Raw genomic sequence first — 27,407 nt, 5'->3', positions numbered from 1 at the left:
TCAGTTAGCATGTAACTAAGCATACAGAAGTATCAGGGAGACTTTTTCTCTTACAAAGATTTTTTTCAGTTTCTCATGAACAGAAAACCAATATTATTTAAAACATTATCCCCTAAATGTCAATGACTAGAAGCTCTTGACTCAAAGACCAAATTATTTCTGCCTAGCATTTAACTTCATGAAATTGTAGCTCATGTGCAGAGGGTTAAATAGTAAACGGATTTTTTAAAGCATTAACTAAGTACTGTATGCATTGTAATACATGCCTTCCTGGATTTAAAAAAAAAATCACAAAACAAAGTACTTCCTGAGATTTAGGGATACGACTTCCATTTCATGAACTAGGTGAACTTCTATTTAAGTTAATGTAATTAGTCACATGCCTCATATAGAAAAGAAAATGGACTCCTGAAATTGCAATTGCAACTTGTTATATTTTGAAAATGGATGTATACAAAATACTTTGTCTAACTGTAACTCACTGGTATTGTTAGTACTTTTGACATGTAAGTAAAACACCTTCCTTCTACCTAACCTTTCTTTTTTCTCTCTTATATGATTTCTACTGCACAGGATTTCTAAGTATGAAAATCAGGCGAATAAGTTATTCATGCTAGATTATAACTGTTGCTATTTAGTTGAAAAGATACAATATTTCCAGTGCACAAGCTGTAAGCTTATCTTCTGCTAAAACCACTAAATATCACCTGTCAGTAAAAGGAGATGTATCGGAAGTGTGAAGAATGTGTATCAGTGTATGACTACACCGCAATTGAACACACATGGCTGGCCTGTGTCAGCTGAGGTGGGCTCACCGGACTTGGGCTACGAGGCTGGTTAAATGCAGTGTAGATATTTAGGCTCAGGCTGGAGCTGAGCTTGAACATGTACATTGAAATTAAACAACCCCATAGCCCAACCCCTCGGAGCCTGAGTCAGCTGACAGAGGCCAGCCATGGGTGTTAAACTGCAGTGTAGACATACCCTTAGAGAACAGCAATTTTATATGCACTAAATATTATTATATTTATTACATAAGTCAGAAGGCTATATAATACAATTTTTAAATATAATTTAGAGCTACATACTGTACTGGGAAAGGGAACAATATCCATTTTATTTTCTTACCACTCTCTCTTTTCCTTCCTTATCTTCCTCTAGAACTGCCTGTATGAGACTCAGAGTGCTATTGTACCAAAACTGTTCATTTCCTCCTATCAGTTGTGCCTTCTCAAGAAGTGCCTTAGCTTGCCCATGGTTCTTTTCCAGGTTAGCTAGTACAGCAAGAAGGTACAAGCATCTTGACACAGCATGTATGTCATTAATTTCCTAGGGAAAAAAACATTTCAGATATATTTAAAAGCAGAGATCCTACCTTGTCCTATTAACATTTAGAGACAAATACTGGGATAGGCACTGAAGCACAAAATCAGTGACAGTTTTGTGCATGTATCTGGCAGAAGAATTTGCTCTTTAGCATTCATGCTACTTCCTAGTGCTTTTTCAGACTACAAAAATTTGCCAGCTCATTTTAAGCATATTTTCTATTTCCAAACTATTGTCTATTTTCCTTTATCTCCCCAAGTGGATTCTTCTACACCATTGGTAAAACAAATCCTCTTTTTCCCTTTTATTAGATATTATACGTTCTGTTGTCAGTATCTGAGGCAGAAGAAATGTGATCACAGAGAAGAGTTTCAATGGGCCATATCCTCAGCTGGTCTCAATCAGCGTTGCTTCACTGACTTCAATAAAGCCCCGCTGATTTATACCAGTTGTGAACCTGGCCCAGTATCTTTTATGGTATAAGAAGATATTTTTTCATTTCACTGGACTTTGTTCACTGCCCAATACTAAATTCATGCTGTATGTAAAAGAAAAAATATTTGTTTAAAATATAATTAAAAGTATTAGTTGATATTTGTATTTGTCTAAAATATAAAGACTTATTTGAAATGATGATGAAGGGCAGGAACAACTATTACAGATTAACATGATCTTCATGAGGAAAGCCACACTGCACACTGGAGAGCAACAGGATCTAACAAGACAGGACTTAAAGATATCTTTCATGCAGATCCTTTACATATTGAATTGGCAGGGATCAGACTGGTGAGGGCACTGTACTTAAACTCTGCCCAAAATTATAAGCCACCCCCCCCCCCCGGCCCTTGCACACACACTATTCCTGCATAACTGGAAGTTTTGTTGTTGTTGTTGTTGTTTTTTTAATAAAGACCAGTAGTGAAACAATTAGCAATATTGACTTCACATTGCCATAACTAGATTTCAGAGTTATCACACACACAGATGAGTAGGGGCAGGTCACAACTCTCAAGAGCAAATATTGAACTCCCGTGGAATAGCTAAACAAGCAGATCCTGAATTGATACATTGCTTCCGGTATTACTAGAGGAGCATGCACAGCTGCTGCCGCTACTTCACAGGGTGCATGGCATGCTCCATCCTATCCCCTCTCAGCTGTGAGGACAGCCTCAAGAAGGTAAGAGTTAACCTTGTTTGGGTGCCATAACTCTGAATCTCCATACTTTCAAATGTTTGGGTTTCTTTTAAGTTCAAGTACAAGACCTCGGCTTCTAATGGATGCAGTATTTTTTAAAGTAACTTCAGTGTTCTTTTAAGGATTTTGTAGCTTTAAGTATAGGATATATACTCTCAGTTTTACAAGGTAAACTCTGAGAGGTAATTTTCCAGCCTTTGGACAGTGTTTCTGCATTTTGACTACCATTAACATAAGTGACATTTTAATCATGCTAAACATTATTGCCTGTTTTACTAATTTTGTTTTCACAGACTTGAATTATTTCTGATCTACCTGTGTTGCACTGTGTGCCTCTGAAAGAAGTAACCTTGCTGGTTGATATAAGCCCAGCTGAATTAGTACTTCAGCTTTGTCAATCCACAAGTAAGGGAAAGAAAGTCCACTCAGCCCTTTTCCAGTTACTGCATCTAACTCCAAAATCTGAAAAATAATAAAACTTTAAATTACTACAGTATTTCAGAAAACTAGATTGAATCCAAATTAATATTTAAAATCCGACTTAATATTATACCTCATATTCATCTCTGACTATTAACCTAGAAATTAGAAGTTAAACTATAGGAGAAAACGTGTTTCCTGGGGCATTTGGACTTCACAGAAAACAAAAAGAATTTGCATAACAAATGTATAAGCTAAATGCAATACTGTAACTGACTTTTGGGTAGTGAAAATAATTTCTGTACTGTCCGGAAACAAAACTAAGATCGGAGGAGTTGACTTATTTTGTCCAGAATTAAGAGAGAGACAGGAGAAGACTATGTGAGAGTTAAAAGAGCGGGTGGAGGAGGAAGTCATTAATAAGATGGAAGAACTCGTGGGACCAGAGGGAGAGGCAAGAGGAAGATAATTAAGTAATATGGGGAAAAAGAGGAATGAAATGCAAACGAAGAAAAGAGTGGAGGAAAGCAACAAGAAAACATGGAATTATCTTGTAAGACTAAAGTAGGGGAGAGGAGAATTAGAGCTGGAATGTATCTCTTCAGCGCTGCTTGCAGGGGGAGTATCCAGTGATGTCAGTGGAGGGAAAAGAAAGAAGAGAAGAGTGATATTAGAGACTGGACCTCCTTTTCCTGTTCCTCGATCTTTGCTGTTGAGGTGGGCTAGCATTAGAGAAACAATATCACTGCCAGATACTGGAAAGAGCAACAGTGAATACAGCTTCCGTTTTTCTTGCTCTGCATCAGTTCTTGATGATGAATAACTTCAACTCACATGCTGATAACCTAGGTCAGAGGAACCTAAGTAGCATATATTTTAAAGAACAGCTAAGGTTCAAGAAATATGGTTTCTACAGTTTAAAACTGTGACTGATTGAAATCAATAATGTATCATAATCTGTCTCAAAAAACACAGTGAAAATAGAAACGTTGCTCAATATAGTATGTGTGGAATTGAATTAAACAACCTTTTCCTTTGCAGTAAGTGAGTTCTTATATCCATTATTATGTGATTTGCTACATTTAGATAATCCATTTCTTTCCTCCTCCTTAGGTTGCACATTTTTTCCATTTTTTAATGCAATCTCTTGTCTATACCTAAATTGTAGTGGGAGGGGGGAGGGAAGGAAATTAAAAATATTGTTTAAAAATATCTTTAATCTGAAATGTTATACTACACAGATTTATGACAGTAATTCTGTAAATGTGTGTGAAATGCTTCATACACAATGTGGTGCTAGAAGATGGTGTTTTAAAAATAAAATTATCATTCTAACTTTATAATGCGCTGCATAGTTTCCATGTTACCAGATGACTAGATGATATCTTGAGGTCCCTTCCAGTCCTATGATTCTATGAAAACAAAAAAGCTACACAAAGTGCATTGCAATAAGAACACATACTTTGCCTGTTCCACTTCATTAATGTATACTTCTCCAACTGCTTTCTCGTGATATGAGAATGCCTGACTCAATTTTATATCTGAACATACCAGGGAGATTCTGTGAAAATAAAAAGATTAGTGTGCATAATGATCACAAAAATGAAAATATTGCCTGGTAGAAACAAACTTTCTGAAAAAGTGTATTTTTATGCTTTCCATTCTTTTTTGGTAATTTTGACTAATATAGCCAATAACAACAGAATTCTGTGAAGTTTAAATCTGGAAAAAATTCAATACATTTTTGAGAAAGTTTTTAACATCTAACATGTTAGATCCTTAACAGATTTTATGCTCTTAACAGAAACACAAAATAAGTGGGGAGCTGAGAATTTTGGCCATCTGAAAATGTACCCCTTAAAAAGAGAATTGTTGCTTCAACTGTGAATGCAAATCTGAGTACAGCAGTAGGAGAAAAAGACACAAGTGCTCAATACATTGTGGGGGTGCAAGCAAGTTTGTCCTCAAACTATGTTAAACTATTTAACCGGTACGTCTCTTTTTTAAAAAAGTGAGGTTGTTTCCTAATTCTTCGGTGTTAAAAGAATTACAAACACTTTTCATTTTGAGGGAGATTTGCCAAATCCTGTGAACACTTACCACTTAATAATATAGGTACCCTTATTGGATTTCATGCCAGAAAAGAAAAAAACAAACCATACTGAATATTGTTAAATATTATGTATGTTAATAAAGAGGACAAATCAATTTTAAAATGATGAACAAGGTAAAACAATGTAAATCATAAAAGGGATGGTTTACATATTGTAATTGAGGATCAGTGTACAAAACGGAGGGGGCTGGTATGGCTTTTCATAAACATCTCCATTTAGCCAAACCAAGTAACTTATACAAACCGAAGATGGTAGAGATCAGACAGACTTTTACTTTCCACAACATCATGAGCAATAACCTCAGCCAGCTGAAAGACGGGAAGAGTAAAGTGGTTGCAAGAAATTTTCTGCAGCTCCTTAGCCAAAAGGTCCATAAAATATAAAGTGTAAGTCTAAAAATAAAAAACAAATAATAAATACTATACCAATTGTTGGTATTTTTAATTTAAACTATTAGCTCTTCTTTCTTCAACTGTACAAGCTAAACAAAAAATCCCAACATAAATCTTATCCTCCAGACATATATATGGCTGTATTAAGACATGCTTAATTGGATCTTCGGTCTTTGATGCTCAACAGATCAGAATTTTACAATTCTAAGTTTTGAGCCACTGAAATACCTCACTTACAGCTCCTGTGCAGAGCACTGGCTACTGCTCTAAAAGACAAAAGAGTATTAAAGAAAATAGTTAGCACTTAGATAAGGAATTGGCAGACAATCACTAACTTCCCTATCTCTCCCCACAAAAAGCTGATGTCAAAAAGATTTGTAGAGAGCAGTAACTGAATGCAACTCTGAACCCAACTGCAGACAAAGAGGGACTGAGAGTGGACCACTCGTTACCACTAGCATTTTGATGAAGAGGTTACTCATGTTGTGCAGTAACTGGAATTCTTCAAGATGTGTGTCACTGTGAGTGCTCAACTTCAGGTGAACTCATGTCTTTGACTGGAGATTTCGGGTAACAGTGCCCATTTGACCTAGGCAAGCAGCCCACACATTTTCATGACCCGCACTGAGGCTACATGGGGCTATGTGGGCGAGCTGCCCTCAGTTCCTCCTCCATTGCAAAGTCTCACAAAGGAGACTCTGATGCAGAGGGGAAGGAGGGAGGGTAGCGGAGCAGCCAAAGGGACACACATCTTGAAGAATTCCAGTTACTGCACAGTGTGAGTAACCTCTTCATCAAAATGCTAGTGGTAACAGGTGGCCCACTCCCAGGGTCTAATAGCTCTGGTTCATTAAAGAATCTTCTTTGAGTAGTGTGCCTGTGGGTGCACCACTTCAGGTGGTTCCCAAGCAATACCCCCTCTAAGCAGGTGCAAGGTTCAGAGCAGAGTCCAATACAGAAGAGAGAACTGCACTGCCTACAGCTGCATTTGATCTTGCAGCAGGCACCATGGCACAATGACTAGACAAGGTATGCAAGAGGACCATGTTTCTAATTTACAGTAGTCTGCAATGGATACATCCTTATGTCAGGATACAGAAGTAGAAAGCGCTCTAGTGGAATGTGCTATCACTCTTGAAGGGGGTTGAAGCTGAACTTGGTCATAACAGATCTTAATACATCCAGAGATCCACTTTGATAACCTCTGTTTTGAAATAACCAAACCCTTACTTCTGTTCACAATGGGGACAAATAGTCAAGGAGATCCTCTAAAAGTTGTGGTCCTATCTAAGTAAAAAGCTAAGGTTCTCCAACCACCTAGGGTATGGAACATGGTTTCTTGACAAGTCTGACGTGGTTTTGGGGGAAAAAACTGGGAGATGAATGGTTTGATTAATTCCAAGGATGCCTTCGGTAAAAATCTGGAATGGGTCTGCAGTGACACTTTCTCTCTGGTGAATACTGTAAAGGGGGGGGGGGGGAGTGTTTCCCATTAAAGCCCCCAGTTCTCCAGCCCTTTGGGCAGAAGTTATAGCTACCAAGAAAGCCATCTTCATAGACAGATCTAACAAAGAATATATAGCTGGTGGCTCATAGGCAATTAAGGACTATGTTCTGGTCCAAGCTAGAGCAGGGCCTCTGATTTGTGGGAAGAGATTTGACAAACCTCTTAGGAATCTTACCGTGGCTTGGTGATGAAGAGTGAGAAAAAAACCAACCTGTGTGTAAATGAAAGGTTGTTATTGCTTCTAAGGGTTCCCCGATAGAGTTCACAGAAAAGACACAATGTTTCCGATTCCAACTGGTTATCCAATACTCTGAGAAGGGGGGAAAGAACAGGTGAAATCTGATGACTGCTTCCATTTCTGGAGATAAGTATTTCTTGTAGATTCTTTTCTACTATTTAATAAAATGTGTTGTACCTCTGATGAACAGGATACCTCTTCTATTCCTAGATTATTGAGGAACCATGGTTGGAGCCTCAGAACATGCAGGCTGCAGTGAAGTGTTCAACTGGTATCCTGAGTCAGGAGGAGAGAAGTGATCGTAAGTCTCCATTGAGGGCAAGAGGTTAGTCGGATTAGGTAGGAATACCAAACTTGTCTTGGCCACGTTGGTGCAATCACTATGACCCTGACCTGATCCTGGTTGAGGATCTTTAACAGTAGCAGAGTTGGTGGAGATGCACGGAGAAGTCCCTTCTTCCTTGAGATGACAAAAGCATCTCCTAGGGACTGGGGATTGAGACCCCCTCTGGAACAATAGCTGATGCATTTTGCTTTATCTACCATGGCAAACTGATTGACCTCCAAGAGTCCCCAGACTAGGAATGTCATGTGGAGGATTTGGGAGTTTAATTTCCATTCGTAATTTCAAGAGAAATGTCTGCTGAGGTCATCTGCCATGGTGTTCTGAATACCTGAGCGATAAGAAGCTAAGATGACTATCTAGTTGGCTATACACCAATTCCACAACTTTATTGCTTCAGCACAGAGAGAGGGGGAACGTGCTCCTCTCTGACAGTGATGTAATACATGCGTGCCACTTTGTCTGTCATTATCTTTAGAGACTGGGACCTAATTAGCAGTAGGAAGTGTAAGCAAGCATATCTGACTGCTCTCAATTCCCGATTTATGCGAAGAAGCTGCTTTTGTAGTCACCATTTGCTCTGAACCAGATGTATCCTCCAACCCAAAAATGAAGTGTCTGATGTTATGACAGTCATAGACAGATTCTGGAAGAACAGAACACCTGCACATGTTTGAGCTGGGTACTTCCACCAGTTGAGTGTTTGTATAACCCACTGAGGAACAGATAGTAACTTGTCTAGACTGTGCTTTCTTGGTTTGTAAACCATTTGCAGTCATCCCTGTAGACTTCTGAGATGTAGTCTGGCATGTTACACTACAAAGACACAAGCTGACATGTGTCCAAGCAGCTGAAGACAATCTCTTACTGTTACTTGAGGACTGCACTGAATCCTGGAGATGAGAATTGTTAGAGCAAGAAGTCTGCTACTCTGTCTGTCAGTGCATCCGGGAAAGCTCCTATGAAGTCTAGATGCTGTGTTGGAGTGAAAATGGACTTTCTGGAATTTATTTGGAAGCCCAGACTGCCAAAAAAAGTATACATCATCTTCATTGCTGCCAACACTTCCTGACATGATGTGTCCCAATCAGTCAATCATAAGATAAGCTATATCCAAATGATATAGATGGGTGGCAACTACCACCAGAATCTTTGAGGATATTCTCGGGGAGAAGATAGATTGAAAAAAAGCACCCTGTATGGGCAGCGCTCATTGTTGATCAAAAATTGAAGAAAACTTTTGTGTGAAGGGTAAATAACAATATGAAAGTGTGTGGGCCATGTTGGCCTGAGAGTCATAAACCAATCTCCTAATTTTAAAGAGAGAATTAGTGCTGCAAGGGTCACCATCTAACTTCCCTGTAAGCTGCGCAGTTGCACAGCAGCCTATTAAGTGCCGTGCAGGTGCTCAGAGCTGCAGCAGGGAGAGGTGCCTCTCCCCCAGCCCCAACCCAGCCTGGCCCCGAAGATTCCACAGCGGGGAGAGGTGCCTCTCCCCACTCAACCCAGTGCTGCTGTGGGGAGAGAGAGCTGGAGGGAGTCCTCTCTCCCCGCCGTAGCCCCAGGGCAGCCTGCACCCCAAACCCCTCATCCCCAGCCCAACCTCCAGAGCCCACCCCCCCACCCCCACACCCTAACCCTCTACCCCAGCCCTGAGCCCCACATCATTGGCCCCACCCCAGAGCCCGCATCCCCAGCCGGAGCCCTAAGCCCCTGCACCCTAACCCTCTGCCCCAGCCCTGAGCCCCCTCCCACACTCCGAACCCCTCGGCCCCACCCCATCACATGAATTTTGGTATGTGCACCAATATGGAGGTGATGTGTCACACATCACCTCCGTATTGGTGAACAAAATTCATTCTGCACATCCGTGGGAAAAATTAGACGGAACACTGGTCTCCACCCTGAATTTCTGTTGTTTTACATATCTGAGGGGTCCCAAATGGAGACATTCATGTGTGTTCATGCCATGTGGGTTCCATCTGGGATCTATCCTGCTGTAGTACGTCAGTATAAGAGGGACAGCAGTGTGTCCTGGAATAGATAAGGGAACCCTAGATGGATACTTGAGAGTCTGAAGATTCCTCCTCCACGTACACCAACGGTGGAGATAGCTGTTTAATTTACAAGAAAAACGAGGGTGAATGTGCTGGTCTAGGAGGTAGGGGCATCAATGACCAAAAGAGTCTTGATGTTGACGTACCCCTAGCACTCATTAACAGAGGCGACTTCGGTTCCAAAGATACTATCAGTCTATAGGGTACTTAAATTCGGGCTGTAACGATGGTGTCCAAGAGTGGGTTGAGTTAGAAACTGTGGAGGGCGGCTCTGGGGGATGGATCACTTGATGATTACCAGTTCTGTTCATTCCCTCTGGGGCACCTGGCATTGGCCACTGTTGGAACACACGATACTGGGCTAGATAGACTGTTGGTCTGACCGAGTATGGCTGTTCTTATGGTACTGAAGAAGCTGGTACCAAGCCCTTGGCATGGGAGTGAGTCAGTGTCAATTCCCTTAGTACCATAAGCACCTGAATGGTCTTTGCTACGCCTGACTTTCCTGTTACTGGTACTGAATGTTGTTTATGGCTCAGCTTAGAACTCTTCACCACCTTGTCTCTGCTGCTCTGCGTAGGGGTACCTGAGCTTGGTACCGTGTCTGTCTTAGACAACTGACTCCTCTTCGTCTTTGTGGTATCGACATGGTTCAGAGTCTGCATGGAATTCCCCTTGGGACCTGAGGTCTCCATACTCTTCTTGTGTGTTTTGAGATTTTCTTGGAGTTTTACTCATTCCCTTCTACTTAGAGGCAGGTATTGAAACCACCTTTGCTGAAGTCTTTGGTACCGTAAATGTACTCAGTGTCATGGTACCACCTATGTCTCTAGCTTTGTCCAGGGACTGAGATGTGGATGTGGATGGGGGCACTAGTGATAGTGGGACGCCTATGTAAAAGGAGGTCCACCAAACGTCCATCATCAGGAATTTAAACTTGAGCTCCCTATTTTTTTGGGATCTACTGTTGAACGAAATGCAGATCTTGCACTTATTAGGACTATGGGTATCATCCAAACAGCAAAAACACTGTCGGATTCCCTGTTGCTGACTTGGACAGCCTCACAACATTCCCGAGCAAATTAACAACAAACTGTCCCCTACTGAAGGCAAAATACATTTAACACTATCTAAGAATATGCATGAACAACAAATTAAAAAAAAAATTCAAAGGAAGGAAACGCTTTCCAACAACTGCAAACACTATATACTAACTAACAAACTAAATTCTGAATGCTAGTAGAGAACAGGCACAGTTGTAGACTCCACCTCAGGCCAAAGGCAGTTGAGAAGGAACTTGGATGCTTTGCACGAGTGGCCCCACATAGCCTCAGTGTGAGGCACAAGGATGTATGGAGTGCATGCACAGGCCAAACAAACACCGCTACCAAAAATCTCCAAACAAAGGCAGAGGGTGCAGATCACCTGAAGTGGAGCACCCACAGGGATGCTACTTGAAGAAGAATTAAAAGATCCTCAGGCCAAAATGACTGTTATCATTAGAATTTTCATAATTACTATAAAGCATTTATAGATGTGCATAATTTCCCATGGATTAGCTTGTGAGCCTCTTACTGCTATTGATGAGCACTTATTCACATGGGCAGTCCCACTGGTTTCATCAGTGGGAATAATGGGTCCCAATCTGGTTCATTATGTTTTGCATTCACATCTTCTCTGACGTTGGATAAAATCTGCCAGAAAAATGAAGCTGATGGAGATTTATATCTGATCGAGAAAATCTTATGCATCGACTATTTGTTGTACATACATTTTCAGTTATGTACTGCCAGCATACCAGATCCACTCAAAATTCACCTCTACCATCAGCTGAGGAGATACAGGGTTGTTTTAAAGATACATATCAACAAAAGAATATGCAACTGGCATGAACATTTTTCACAAAGTGGTCACTCTACATCTGACCAATCAGTCCTCATTCTCAAAGGAAACCTGCACAATAGTTTCAAAAGACAAATCTACGAGGCTAAATTCATAACTTTGCTAGACACTAAAATTTTTTGACTGAATAGAGACCCTGAATTTCTGGTTTATTACAACAATCTAACCCACTGACAACACCCCTACCTCGCTGACTCCCCCCCTCTTTTCTTTCCCCCCTTTGACTAGAGGGGTGTTAACGGACCACTTTACCTTGAATGGTCAGTCCCTTGAAATATGTGTTAACTACTTATGCTAAGCAATCTGTTTTACACTGTATTTAGCTGTGACACTGAGTATATTTCCCACACCTGAAGAAGAGCTCCATGTAAGCTTGAAAGCTTGTCTCTCTCACCCACCTTGTCCAACTGGCATAAAGGAATTTTAACTAAAGACCATTTACTTAATAACATTTGATTTAAAGAAACCCAAATCTAAACAAAAAAATTCAAATGGCACAAAATCTAACATAATGTAAAGTTTCACATAATGTTAGAACACCTACAGAATAAAAAGGAATGTGTTACCCCTTTTAAGCCTGTTTCAGAACATTATAATTATGGAGTTGCAAACAGGAACTTCATAATATAAAAGGAGACAAGGGAAAGAAAAAAAATCTTATTAAAAACTGTTTGCAAAAAGCATTGACTATATACCCACAAAAACTAATGTCTAGGATTGGTCTCAGCTTTTATTTTCCTACAATAGAGCAATGATTTTGAAATGTTTACTTACAGGTACCAGAATATTATCCCGGTTAATAACATAACAGCTTGTTTCCTGTTTAAAAGCATCTCTAACTTCATCAGGGCAGTCATAGCTAGCCCATTCCTCCACACTCGCTGGTAATGCTTCAACTGGTCCTTTTCGTTTAGGCTTCTCCTTCATAACTGAAGACTGGACCTTTAATTAAAGGAACTCTTTAGAGAGTTTATTTTTCTATAGGCATTATATATTTACTTAAACATAACTGTTTCGAAGAGGGAAAAAGAAAGATACCTGTTTGGCATCCTTTTGGGCTTGGTCTTTTTTAAGGGTGGTTGATTGTGGGTTCTGGAAAGCAGCAGGTGGTGGGTTTTAGCCAAAGAAACGTACACAAAAGGGAAAAAAGAGAAGAAAAAGTATTTGTAAACTGATGTCTTCTGCAGATCGACACGCCTAATTTTGCATATCTACTACATGGACTCAAAAGTTCTCTCCCACAGAAACAAAAATTCAATGATATGAATGACCCTCACATGAGGGCACTGTAATGCCAATTTCTATAATTTTGTGCTGGAAGAACTGACCTCAGAAACACTATTTATTGAAGTAAAAATATCTAGATTTTTCATAAAGATGAGTGCCTTACTTGTTTTGCATCCTTTTTGCCTTTATCTTTCTTAGGTGTGGCTGACTGTGCATTCTGGGAAGCAGTAGATGGTAAGGATTTTGGTAATGCTTTTATAACAGATCCAGCTGCAGACAATGAAACCTAGACAAAAATAATTACAATTATTTAACTTTAAAGTGCTGTCCTTAGCTACTAGAAACAGAATCACACTCCATTATGTTGACTCAAGACTACTCTCCCAGAGACAGAAAATTTCAAAGGCTCCTAGACCCCTGACATTATGATTATTTCTACAAGCATTTATGAAGTCACCATAGTGCACTTAAACAGCTGAAGTGTTATTATTGAACACAGATGTTCAGTTTGGGTACAGAAAGTGACAGTCTTTGAAATAAATACCTAGATCATTTAGGACTTTAAAACCATCACCTTACTTTCACACCACCATGAATTGGGAGCCTGTGCACAGATGAAAGACAAGTATAATATGCTCCTCCAGGTCTGCCCTATTGCAAAAGTGTAGTGTAGCACAGTGTATGCTGCATTAACTGAAGCTCCAGAATGTGAAAGTATCTGGAGAAAATCTCTCTCTTTCTCTTTGTCTTGTAGCAGCAAAGCTATGATGTCCTGATTCTCAAGGAAAGAGAGAACTCTTTACTCTTTTTGTTATTGATCTTGACTAAAGTATAATTAGGATAGTAATTTGGTAGGCTATTTGAACAATACTTTCTGTTAGAGGTGATCAAAGTCCACAAGACATCCTGTGGACTAAAACTGGAACACTGGCTACATGTTCCATAATCTATCAAGATTTCACCCTGGGTCTTTACCATATGGCCCTATGTGTTTTTTTTTTTAAGGCATCTAACATTTCATGGTTTTATTTAAGCTTTCAGAAATTACTCCATTGCCTAACAGATAGTTACTGAAGAGTTTTAAGATTCTAGAGTCTCACCTGGAAATGAAAACAAGCATCAGGATCCCTGAAGAGTTCAAAAAACTTTGGCCTGGTCCCCACTAACCCCCCACTTCGGACTAAGGTACGCAAATTCAGCTACGTTAATAACGTAGCTGAATTCGAAGTACCTTAGTCCAAACTTACCGCGGGTCCAGACGCGGCAGGGAGGCTCCCCCGTCGATGCCGCGTACTCCTCTCGCCGAGCTGGAATACCGGCGTCGATGGCGAGCACTTCCGGGATTGATCCGGGATTGATTTATCGCGTCTAAACCAGACCGCGATAAATCGATCCCAGAACATCGATTGCCTGCCGCCGGACCCGGAGGTAAGTGTAGACGTACCCTTAAACATGTCCTTCTCATTCATCTTCAATCAAATCTGCTCTATTTTAAATCCCAAACAAGCTTCACATCACACAGTTTAGCAAGCTTTCCTGTTTCTCTTTATAAACAACCTACTTTCAATTCTAAAATGCCTTATATGAAAAGTTTGAAGCTCACAGTAATGTTAATATATAACAGTGACATTCAGACTGGAGCTCACAAGCCGCAAGTGGCTCTTTAACGTGTCTCCTGCAGCTCTTTACAGCACATATTAAAACTCTGTGTGATTTGATTATGAATCAACCTAAGTTATTAAGCATTCAAAATGCTTTTACTATAGTATTAACCAATTGTAGTTGATAAAATAATAATACTTGGTCAGTCATTTTGCTGTGAGAATTTATATATATACACACACACAAAATATTTCCCATCATACTGTTTAAATATGAATATATAATACTATAGTAAATGAAACAATGAATTCAGACTACTGTGGCTCTTTTGGGTAATGTTTGCTAATTTGGCTCCTGAACTGCTGAGGCCTGAGTAGCACTGATCTATAAGTATTAGCCCACAGACAGCTACTGCCATTGTCCTGTAACAGACACTGACAATTGCACTAGCTAACTTTGATGTTTATTCATCTACTATCATTATCTTGAAATCATCCTGTTTCTCTTAGTCAAGTACAGAATATTAAAAATTCTGATGATGTGAAATTTGGAAATGTTAGTCAGAATTTTATTTTCTAAAATTCCTATTTTCCAAATTTTATGTGTTATATAGTCCAAATTAATGTAACAATGAATGTCTGATAATTAGCAACATATGTATGTAGTAGGGTTCAGCTACAAGCTTTTATATTAAGCAATTACCAGCATTTGTAATCACTGGAAAAACAATAATACAACCTGGAACATACTGATTTGGATACCAGCTTCACTTTGCAGATCTCTCACCCACACCACTCAGGTGGCACTTACGATGGCATGTGGCATATATTGAGTTCAAGTACAGCTTTCACCATTTCAAAGATTTAAATAAATTAAAAACATTTAACATGCAGTTCAGTCCTTCCGATGTTTTCCATAAATGTCACTGGAAATTAGGCAGCCACATCAATGAAAAAATACAACATTTAATGAGGTTCATTCAATTTGATTTGAAATGCTGCAGAACAGCCAGAAGTGATTACTTTAGAGAATTAACAACACTCAGTGAATATTAGTGTTATGGTTTCATCACAAAATGTAATTGACTACTCAATTCACAGGGTTTAGCTAAGTCAGATCATTCCTTTAGTTAAATTACATACCCTTTGAAATGATCTAAGTCACTACCTATCTGTAATTATTGTTCTTCACCAACAATATTGTGAATTCTGTAAATCATCAATCATGGTTCTTATTCTACCCCTAGCTATTTAGATAGTAAAGTTTAGATACCATTGGAAGAAAAAGTGGATCCCCAGGCTCCAAAGAATATACACACCAATAGAGAGTAATGGCTTTAACTGAGCACTGTCTTTCTCTCATATGGTTGTTGGAAGAATTTGAACTACACAGAGGTGCTCTCTAGTTTCTTGTGATAATTTTCTAATTTAAAGCTTAGAAATTGTAAAACTATATTATAACAATATTGTAAAATTGGATATATTATAATAAAGACAGTTAAAATAACAAAATACTGTCTCGCTATGTATTCATATATTAGATAAATTAAATGTGATTGGTAAATTCTGATCTTCTCACCTGCCAGATACGAATGATGTAAGCATAAGCCATCAAACAATGCTGTTGATGATATGGTGAACTATGGCCAGAAATTACAGCCATTAAAGTATGTGCTCTAAACAAAGTTTCCAATTGCCTTATGTTTTTTAAATCTTCATTAGCAATTTGGGGAATTGTAACATTTACCCCAAAATCCACCTTCAGCTTTGCTGGAGATGGTATTTCTTGTTTGATGTTTTTCTCTGTTAAAAAAACAACAACAAAACAATGTCAATGGTCTGACATTATACAGTATTTCAAGCCTTATTTAAAGTTGCATTTCTGAGGTGGAAATGAAAAAGAATCCATTGATAGCAAGATAACCCTATTAGAAAAATGGAAATCCAACTTACCAAAGATGACCTTGCCATGATAGAATAATATTACTTCTATCATAGTTTCAATTATTAATAAAAACATAACAATATACTTAAAATTAACCCTAAGCAATGACAAAGCAAAGAAATGCAGAGTAAGGGCACCCTCATCTAATTGTGCCTGGTTAAAGCAGCCCATGGGGTGGATATTCTAACTTTCTGTTCTGGGCCCCCTTAAGAGTGTTGCTCTAACTGTTACTAGTTAAATGTGGAAGATTGTGGGATCTGAGATTTTAACAAAAATATCTATATTCCCCTAAAGGGGCAATGGCAACTTTAATAAGTTCATAATTTGATCTACTGTTTTTCTTCTATTGTTCTCAAAATCCATGAAAATCTATATATACACATTTTTATACAAAATGGTTAATGCTTTTCTTCTTAAAAGAGAACTCATTAAAGGGGCCCAGCATTCATCAACAACCAGTAAGATGATGTGGAATGGAAGGGAAATACCATGAAAGAATAGAGATTAATTTTAAATTGCCATTACACAAACAATGGTAAGTAATATTTAAAGGAAAAAACACATGAATAGAACATTTTCAGGGCCATTTAAATTAGGCAGTGTTAACAGAGGAATCATGCATCTTTCACAACTGCATCTCCTCACTTGTTCTTTTTTGACCCATCTCATCTATCTACATAAAAATAAGACACAAGTGGAGAAGATGTGAGTTAATGTCACACATTATTCTAGAAATTAGTTGCTTTCTTCAATTAGACTGGAACATTCTATCAAAACTAGTTACTGAGGCATTAGCAATGTAAATGCTACAAAGAGTAAAAACTTTTCAAAAGGGCCTAGTGACTTAGGAGCCTGAGTTGCTTTTTCAAAAATCATGCTGGTGTTTAGGAGGCTGAAGTCCCATTGACAATCATGTTTTACAATGGGACTTAGGCACTTTTGAAAATTTTACCCAGAGATTTCATAAAGTAAGGGAAATAGGGTATAGGGATAAAGAAATGGGGTGTAGCTTCATAGTTGTAATAAGGGACTGGGAGTCAGAACACCAGATTCTATCTCTGGTCGTTGCATTGAGCATTCATGGGCAAGTGACAGTCTCTCTATGCCTCCATTTTGCCATCTGTAAAAGGGGTACAAACCAATTATTTACCACATCAACACTTGAGAGTTCTTGACAGTCTCTGGCACCTTTGTGTCAACCTGTTCCATTTCTTCTGTGATTTGTTTAAGGGCCTGATGCAAAGTTCTCTGCAGTTACTGACGTCAGTGAGTTTTGAATCAGGCCTTAAGTGAAGAATCTCGGGTTTTTCATTTTGACTTCCTCTTTAAGTCTTTTGTAGATGAAGAAACATGTACTATATAAGGTCTTTTTATATTCTAAAAATGATCATGTGCTTTTATCCTATAAAATTTAGTAAGACAAAAAGCATATACTATATTCATGTACTGAAATAATTTTGAAGGATAAGTACATCAGTTACACACCTTCTTCCTCAAGAGGTCCTTTGGCAAGTTTCAAATGTAGCAAGATATCTACTGCCCAGTCCAGATGTTTAATAGCATCATTAAGAGGAAACTGATTGCAGTATAACCATTCTGCAAATTCCATTAGATAATCAACTTTCTGCCACTCACTTTCTTGTTTCTACACAAAAGACAGAATGATTTAGTTCATATATTGTAGTTTGTAACATCAAATTACTGATACTAAGATCTATATAGATTTGTCATTAATTTTTTTGGAAGCAAAAATTTAATTTTAAATAGGCAATTTATTGACATTGCCTAATCAGGGGAAATATATAACTGAATGTAATAAAAAAACCAGCATTAGTTAAATTTCTTTGCTTTTATTAAAGTCTCCATCAATTAGTTACTGTTGGGCCTTTTCCTCCTTGAGAAAGGCCAGGCAACAGTTCAAGTGTATTGACACAGAGTCCCAAGACAAACTACATCCACTTGGTTTTCTATCAGAAAAGTAATTTCAAAGTTGTGAAAAATAATCCACACCAAATTAACAAACTGACAAAATAATTTGCACAACATTTATTCTTTCTATTAAACTGAACTATTTTAAATTCTGATGAAAAGTAATGCTAAATGAACATGTAATTAATGGTTTACGCTTATGTGTAATTCTAAAGTGATGGAGATATCAAAGAAATTAAATTATGTACAAACATTTTTCTCTTTTGCTCATTATCAGTCCATCACTATTGGGAAGGAGCTAAGCAGTGAGACAGTAGAATGGAGGACTGAGAGAAGAAGATTACAAATGGAAGATAAAGAATTGAAACTAACAATGGCCAGGTGTTGCATTAAAAGGCTCCCTGACTGGTGTTAAATCTGGTTCTGACCAGGATATTGCCAGGGGTACAGTGGAACGGGTCTCAATGCCTTTGGCCACAATTTTGGCAGCATCTATGTATACTTTTCCAATAAACATTTGATCCATTTTGCAATAGATTATTTAGCTCTTGAGGGTGGGCAATGCATGCATCCCCTAGTAGTTTTTATTTCTAATAAAGGTTTTGTGGCTTGTGAGTCAACTATCTCATCAATAGCCACATCCAAATCTATGGAAGTCAAGCAGAGTCTTTCCAATAACTTCAAAAGACTTTGAATTAGGCCTCAAATGATGATCTGCAGAGGCAAACTGATGGAGAATTATCTTTTAGGAAATGTATCTGATTATATTTGCAGGGTATGCATTTTATTCATGTAAAATGCTATCCCTTTTTCCATTTATACACACATTTCAATCAGGTGTTTTTTGAACACTGTGCCTTTCAAAGTTCAAATTAAATAAAGAAAAAGCTAACAATTATAAATCTTGTATTACTTGCTTTAGAAAAGGATGTCTGCATACCTCCTGGAATATTACCTCACAAACCACCTTTAAAGATATAGGTATATACTGTCACATACTTTCAAACTATACACTTAAAATTATATTCTATTAAGAGGCTATTAAAATTAACAACATAGAGACCTGTAAAGCTTCAATAGCATTCTGATAACAGGTTAACTGCCCAACAATGTCTTTGGAGATTGGTGCTAGACGATGCCACATATGTGACAAATAGTCCTCACTTTCATCCTTGAATTTCTGAATGTCCATCATAAAGTTACGTCCAAGTCTTGCCTTCACTATAACCATATGTTTGAAAATCAGGCTAAAAAAAAGTTTAGAAATTAATCAATTTCTTATCTGTACAATTATGCACTGTATCTTACAGTATGTTACAGTTGTGAAGGTAACTGCACTTCACTACTCATCTTTCTTTTATAGTGAAGTCAAATTGCCTGCTCCTCTGGATATTTACAAACCTTAACTTTAGAAAATAAATTAGACCCTTATCCTGCAAAGATGCACATATGTAACCTTATGCACTGTGACCAGTTTCTTTGACATCAGTGAAACTACACATAGGGGAAATCCTCAACTACTGTTAATCGTCATATCTCTGTGCTTAAATCTTTGCACATGTGTAAGTCTTTGCAGAATCAGAGCCTTAGGTTGCTTGTAGTCTAGTTTTAGAGTTTTATCCTAACTGGATTTAGAGCTGGGGAAAGTCCAAATTCCTGTTCATTTATCTTAAAAGGTGGTAGTACCCCCTCCTCCCCCGTTCTCTCACTCATCTAACATGAAATAGAGATTCAGACATGTGAAATTGTAGCCCGGCTCCAAGCAACACATTTAGATGTAAATGTTGCCATGGATTTTATGCAAAACAAACTGAATAATAACTAATAATTCAAATATATTTTTAATAATGTATCAGCCAAACAACGTTCTTCAACCAGACAACGCATGCCTTGATGTTCAACAAGCCCGGTCATTAAATAAAATAAAAATTAAATATAATGTTTTATTATAGTATTTTGACTTAAATAATGAAATAAGCTATGTGAGGAGTCACCCCCTTCAAAGAGCCTCAGCTAAATCCACTGTAACCAATGAAGAGACCTAACCCCAAAGTCAGGAACAAGAGACACAAGAACTTAACGGAGAAATATGAAATATACCTCTGATGGGATACTATCTTAACTGGTTAAGCCACAGTGTTTGCTTGTCAACATTGTCTGGAGGGTTTACTTAGAGAAGTAACATATCACTAGCAAACTCCTATTTTGGCAGATGATATAAAATATCATCAGTCAGGACAAAGAAATAATAAAGAGAGGAGCTGGAGAGGTTAAAATATGTGTGGAACTCTCATTGAAAAATGCAAGGATAACAACATCGGAAGGAAATAACTATGATCATATATTTTATATTATTGTTTTATTACAGTAGTGATCAAAAGTCTAAATTAGAGGTACACGTGCATAGAGAGGGAAGACTAAGCTGCCTGAGATCTCATGCTCCTTAGCTCAACTTCATTTCAATGGGTAATTTGAATCCTAACTCATCCTGTGATCACATCTAAAAAGCTTTTCTTACAACATCTTGCTTTTAAAGTCTGGACTTCAGATAGTAATTAGAAGAGAAGGAAACAGAGCAAAGGAAGATCCATAATCAAATAGTTGAAAAGTTTATACAGTGAAGAAGCAGGGAAAAGATACAATATTGTCTTCTGTTATAAAAATTGTCAGCTCAGCAAAAAGGCAACCTCTATACTATTTTATTAATGTAAAATATATATTCAAATGTCATCCATATTTTTATATTTCTCAAGAGTCAGGATGCTTAAAATATTTCAGTAAAAGAAGAGATCAACCAACTTACAGTCTATGTTTAGTTCGAGGCAGAACTTGAATGGCTTCATCTAACACTCTGAGCCCTGTCTCCCAATCACTTTTATCAGCATACATATGGAATAATAACCCATACAGGGATGTTCTTAATGTCAGATCCTCTTCAGTACCTTTGAAATACATTCAAACGATATATTAACATGGTGAAATTAATGCAGCCATTTCACAGAAATATTAGACTATTCAGTTTTGCATGACAAGAATAAAATACATGCCTGGGAGAAAATGACCTTCTGATGATCCACTACTTTGAAAATCCTTTGTAGGCCACTGATGAAGCTGCAACATATTTTCTGTTCCCTAAAAAGAAAGAAAAAAAAAGTAGTGCATACATTTTTGTGAGCACAACTCTTCAAGCTCTGTATTGTTTTCTATGTATAAATAGGATAAATGCAATTATAATATTTAAACTATTAATACACTAAGTGTAATAATCATTAATTGAGAGGGTGATTATGTCAGTTAATAAGCATATGGGAGTTGAAAACTACAACTATTTTCCTACAAATCAATGTTTCTAATGGCATAGTGTATTACACAATTGCACTGATTAATACAAAGAGCTACATCATAATTCCCATACCATAATGTTGCTTGGGGTAACTATATGTTGTCAGTTTTGTTCTAGCTTAGTTGGCTTTAGTTATGTAACTGGATGACCACAAGTATCACAGAATTAAGGGATTTTTGGATAGATTTTTTTTATCTTGTATCCAGTGTGACCAATCCCAAAGATAATATTCTTTAAGCACCTGGCTGTTTCCACATGCAAACCCCAAAGGTATGGTTCTGCTGGTATACAGACCACAAATTACATAGGGACTACACTAGTAAATTCTCTAAACTAGAGTTATAGCTATTGGACAACTGATCGGTTTTGGACAGGCCAACACACGTCTTCCTAGAAGTGATGAAATCTCTAGGTTTTACACTGAGAGTTGAGGAGAACGCCAACATAGCTCACAGTAAACAGGACGTTGGTTTTTTAAAGCTCTTAGTACTTAGCAGAGTTGGTCCTTATCCTCAAATTTTGTTTTGATTCAGATACCACTCACCTTTCCAGGATGGTACACATCTTAAACCAGCTGCCAACTGTGCCTTTGCAGCGTTGGATCACTGTATTACCCTGCCCACCTGACATTCATCTTAGGAACATAGGAATTACTATACTGAATCAGTATACACAAGTTGTTAGTGTATACCATTTTCTGTCTCTGATAGTAGGCAGTACAATATGCTTCAAAGAAATCCTAAAGTGGACATCTATGGACTGACCTGCCTGTAAGGGCAACTAACCACTATCACTCTCAGAGTAACAGCCGTGTTAGTCTGTATCCGCAAAAAGAAGAACAGGAGTACTTGTGGCACCTTAGAGACTAACAAATTTATTAGGGCATAAGCTTTCGTGGACTACAGCCCACTTCTTCGGATGCATATAGAATGGAACATATAATGAGGAGATATATATACACACATACAGAGAGCATAAACAGGTGGGAGTTGTCTTACCAACTCTGAGAGGCCAATTAATTAAGAGAAAAAAAACTTTTGAAGTGATAATCAAGATAGCCGAGTACAGACAGTGTGATAAGAAGTGTGAGAGTACTTACAAGGGGAGATAGAGTCAATGTTTGTAATGGCTCAGCCATTCCCAGTCCTTATTCAAACCGGAGTTGATTGTGTCTAGTTTGCATATCAATTCTAGCTCTGCAGTCTCTCTTTGGAGTCTGTTTTTGAAGTTTTTCTGTTGTAATATAGCCACCAGTGGGAGAACACTTTAACCTGTCTGGTCATTCAGTGACAGACCTGCGGGTGGCTATATTACAACAGAAAAACTTCAAAAACAGACTCCAAAGAGAGACTGCAGAGCTAGAATTGATATGCAAACTAGACACAATCAACTCCGGTTTGAATAAGGACTGGGAATGGCTGAGCCATTACAAACATTGACTCTATCTCTCCTTGTAAGTACTCTCACACTTCTTATCACACTGTCTGTACTCGGCTATCTTGATTATCACTTCAAAAGTTTTTTTTCTCTTAATTAATTGGCCTCTCAGAGTTGGTAAGACAACTCCCACCTGTTTATGCTCTCTGTATGTGTGTATATATATCTCCTCATTATATGTTCCATTCTATATGCATCAGAAGAAGTGGGCTGTAGTCCACGAAAGCTTATGCTCTAATAAATTTGTTAGTCTCTAAGGTGCCACAAGTACTCCTGTTCTTCTTTTCACTATCACTCTGTGGCTGAAGCATGAGGGTTTATAACCTTTCTAAAAAAAAAAGGTTTTGTTCTGTCTAATGCATATGTGTGGATGTTTCCATGATCCACATAAATATTTAAATCTTTTTTATGACTCCTATTAAGGTTTTAGTCCAAATAATATCCTCTGGCAATGAGTTCCACAAGTTAATTATGTGTCGTATAAAAAGCATTTCCTTTTATCACTTTTAAATTTCTTGTCTTGTTAAGCTCTGTAAATAACCAGACCCTTAGCAAATAGTGTCTAGTGGCAGTAGCTACTGTGACGGGGCAAGACCAGATGGCTATAGAAAAGTAGAGGGAGATAGATATATTAGCCCCAGGTTAAACAAATCCCTGGTACAGGATAAGTAAATGGCAGTGGCTCCAGGTCAATTAAGACACATGGAGCCAATTAAGAACTTTCCAGAAGGCAGAGAGGATGCTAGGTTGATTGGGACACCTGAAGCCAATCAGGGGCTGGATGAAACTAGTTAAAAGCCTCCCAGTTATTCAGGTGGGTGTGCATGTCAGGAGTTGTGAGTTGTGCTGTTGGAGAGACTGAGCTGTACACACCATATCAGGCATAAGGAAGGAGGCCCTGAGGTAAGGGTGAAGTGGAGCTTCAGGAAGTGGGGGCTGCTGTGGGGAAGTAGTCCAGGGAATTGTACATGTCCTATTCCTAAAAGGTCAGTTACCATAGCTGATACTATTAGGATCCCTGGGCTGGAGCCTGGAGTAGAAGGCTGGCCCAGGCTCCTCCCCTTTGGCTCTCTGATTAATCACTGAGACTGGGAGACAACAGAGACTGTGCAAGGGAGGATAGCTTCTCCTCACCTTCCTTGCTGGCTTATGATGAAAATGGTTCAGTAGACTGTGACCCTTGTCTCTAAAGAGAGAAGGGTTAAGTGGAGGGTCACAGTGAGCCTCTGAGGCTAGCGAAATCCATCAGGAAACGCAGGACCCACGGAGACAAGGACAGAGCTTTGTCACACTACCTTATCTATAAGCCATCAAAACTCAAGTTTATAACCGTTCACATCATTATACTTTCAAGTACAGAGTAACACTCATCAATTTTGTCTTTTAATCACTTTGAAACAGCAGACCAGTCATCACGCTTCTGATTATTAATGATTTATATATTACTTGGGAAGGAAATAAAATTCAGTTTTTTGTTCTTTATTATACACTCTGTTACTACATGATCGAAGATACAGCCTGAGACTGAAATGGTACACTCTGGTATTACTGAGTCTGAATGCAAAAGATATGAACAAGATTTTAAAGGCCTGATGCAAAACCCATTGATGTGAAAGGAAAGACTTCAATGAGAAATGTATTAGTTTTCTAAAGAGAGAATTCTAAAAACTTGAAGTACAAAAAGAAAAGAAAGCTGTCTCAATAAATAGATGGTTATGTTTCAACATGACAGTGTGCACATATCAGGAAATGATCTGGTGTTCCCTTCCGGCCTTAAACTTCAGGGCTCTATGAGATTTGAAGAAAATTAATGTGATACCATCTATTATGCTGCAAGTATTTCCTATCTACTAGATGGTATTTGGAAAGGTGCCTATTTCCACATTGTGTAAAGGGTTTTACTGAAAAAGTTTAAAAAGTATTTCATTTTATCATTGACTCTTAACACCCTTTCAGTTATAGTTTCCCCCTCAAAACTGTTGAATATTTTGTTGAATACCAGCCCCCACTGAAGAAAGTTTGCACAATAAAAACTCTTTCAGGTAGGTGGAAAAGAAATCAGATATTTTGCAGTTCTGAGGAAAAAACTCGTAACTCTTGTTCTTCGAGATGTGTTGTTCATGTCCATTCCAATCAGGTGTGTGCATGCCAGCCAGAAGATTTTTCCCTTAGCAGCATCCGTAGGGTCAGCCTGGGAGCCAACTGGAGTCGTGCCTTCATGGCGCCCAATATAGGGCCCTGCCCACCCGCCACCCCCTTAGTTCCTTCTTGCCGGTGTGACAGATCCAGACCAGTGGGGTACAGGAGTCTGGTAGAGGGCAAATATACTGGTCACTGGATGAGTAGTTTTCTGTTCCCTGAGTGACCAGAGAAGGGGCTGCACTAGAGTAATCAGGACCCTGCTAGAACCAGTTAAGGCAAGCAGGCTAATTAGGACACCTGGAGCCAATTCAGAAGAAGCTGCTAGAATCAATTAAGGCAGGCTAATCAGGACACCTGGGGTTTAAAAGGAGCTCACTTCAGTTTGTGGTGTGAGTGTGAGGAGCTGGGAGAAAGAGAGGTGCAAGGAGCTGAGAGTGAGAGGGTGTGCTGCTGGAGGACTGAGGAGCACAAGCGTTATCAGACACCAGGAGAAAGGTCCTGTGGTGAGAATAAGGAAGGTGTTTGGAGGAGGCCATGGGGAAGTAGCCCAGGGAGTTGTAGCTGTCACGCAGCTGTTACAGGAGGCACTATAGACAGCTGCAGTCCATAGGGCCCTGGGCTGGAACCTGGAGTAGAGGGCGGGCCCGGGTTCCCCCCAAACCTCCCAATTGACCTGGACTGTGGGTTATTCCAGAGGGGAAGGTCTCTGGGCTGTTCCCCAACCCACATGGTGAATCTCTGAGGCAAGAAAATCCGCCAATAAGCACAGGACCCACCAAGATAGAGGAGGAACTTTGTCACACCGGTTACTCATATAGAGGGGTAGGAGGGTGGGTATTGGAATGGACATGAACAACACATCTCGAAGAACAACAGTTACGAGAAGGTAAGTAACCGTTTTTTCTTCTTCAAGTGCTTGTTCATGTCCATTCCAAAGGCCGAATCATCGCTGGCTTGCTGGGTGATTGCATAGTGCGTGGTGAAAGTGTGTATGGAGGATCATGTTGCTGCTCTTCAGATTTCCTTTGTGGGAACCTGCGCCAAGAATGCTGCTGAGGAGGCCTGAGCCCTGGTGGAGTGCTCGGTGATTGAAGGAGTGGGCCCCTTTGCCAAGCTATAGCATTCCTGAATACATTACATGATCCATGATGAGATACTCTGAGAGGAGACAGGAAGACCTTTCATTCTGTTTGCCACTGCCATGAATAATTGGACAGACCTTTGGAACGGTTTCATTCTCTCGATGTAGAAGGCTAGTGTTCTGCAGACATCCAATACATACATAAGAACGGCCTTACTTGGTCAGACCAAAGGTACATCTAGCCCAGTATCCTACGACAGTGGCCAATGCCAGGTGCCCCAGAGGGAGTGAACCTAACAGGTAATGATCAAGTGAGCTCTCTCCTGACATCCATCTCCACCCTCTGACAAACAGAGGCTAGGGACACCATTCCTTACCCATCCTGGCTAATAGCCATTAATGAACTTAACACCTCCATGAATTTATCCAGTTCTCTTTTAAACGCTGTTATAGTTATAGTCCTAGCCTTCACAACCTCCTCAGGCAAGGAGTTCCACAAGTTGACTGCGCTGCGTGAAGAATGAGTGAAGCCTCTGCTCCCTGGTGCTGGAGTGCAGCTTAGGGGTAGAATACAGGGTGGAAGATGTCCTGGTTGATGTGAAATTGGGAGACAACCTATGGTAGAAAAGCTGGGTGAGGCCTGAGCTGAACCTTGTCCTTATGGAATACTGTGTTAGGGCCCCGAGCTCAGACACCCTCCTAGCTGAGGTTATCGCTACCTGAAACGCCACCTTGTGAGAGATAAAGGAGGGAGCACATCGTCAAGGGCTCAAACGGCGGTCCCATAAGTCTGGAAAGGACCAGATTGAGGTCCTAAGCCGGGATAGGCTGTCGGACCTGTGGATATAGTTTTTAAGGAAACAGCAGACCATCTGCTTAGCACAGACCAAGCAGCCCTCTGCACCTGGGTGGAAGGCAGAGATGGCGGCCAAGTAAGCCCTTATTGATGACATGGACAGTCCCTGCTGCTTGAGATGGAGAAGATAGACCAGTATAAATGGCACCGAGGCAAGCGTGGGGGACGGAATGTGCTGCACCGACCAGACTGAAAATCTCTTCCACTTGATGGAGCCCCGGCTCTGACTCAGGAAGAAGCAGAATTGCTGACACTTCCTATCGTGTCGCATAGCGAACAAGTATATCTGGGAAAACCCCACGGATGGAAGATTGAGTTTATTACATCCGGGCAAAGGGACCACTTGTGGCCG

At 39.3% G+C, this 27,407-nt stretch overlaps 1 protein-coding gene across 2 annotated transcripts in view; it reads right to left on the bottom strand.

Moving 5' to 3' along the window:
- CFAP46 (cilia and flagella associated protein 46) overlaps nt 1–27,407 on the bottom strand; it is a 175,088-nt gene that overhangs the window by 59,468 nt on the left and 88,213 nt on the right. For both annotated transcript variants that reach the window (XM_054035846.1, XM_054035847.1), the window contains 13 exons: nt 21,244–21,328; nt 21,000–21,138; nt 19,260–19,443; nt 17,753–17,912; nt 15,902–16,125; nt 12,885–13,007; nt 12,533–12,586; nt 12,269–12,436; nt 5,299–5,447; nt 4,404–4,502; nt 3,969–4,098; nt 2,837–2,983; nt 1,129–1,329 (listed from right to left, as the gene is read on the bottom strand). In XM_054035846.1, coding sequence (XP_053891821.1) covers nt 1,129–1,329; nt 2,837–2,983; nt 3,969–4,098; nt 4,404–4,502; nt 5,299–5,447; nt 12,269–12,436; nt 12,533–12,586; nt 12,885–13,007; nt 15,902–16,125; nt 17,753–17,912; nt 19,260–19,443; nt 21,000–21,138; nt 21,244–21,328 — 1,863 coding nt within the window. The remainder of the gene's footprint in view (nt 1–1,128; nt 1,330–2,836; nt 2,984–3,968; nt 4,099–4,403; nt 4,503–5,298; nt 5,448–12,268; nt 12,437–12,532; nt 12,587–12,884; nt 13,008–15,901; nt 16,126–17,752; nt 17,913–19,259; nt 19,444–20,999; nt 21,139–21,243; nt 21,329–27,407) is intronic.

The sequence above is a fragment of the Malaclemys terrapin genome, chromosome 7 (genome assembly GCF_027887155.1).
Source record: "Malaclemys terrapin pileata isolate rMalTer1 chromosome 7, rMalTer1.hap1, whole genome shotgun sequence".
In the NCBI taxonomy this organism is placed as follows: domain Eukaryota; kingdom Metazoa; phylum Chordata; order Testudines; family Emydidae; genus Malaclemys; species Malaclemys terrapin.
Note: the sequence above shows the minus strand (reverse complement) of the source record. Positions and strands in the feature narration are given on the sequence as shown.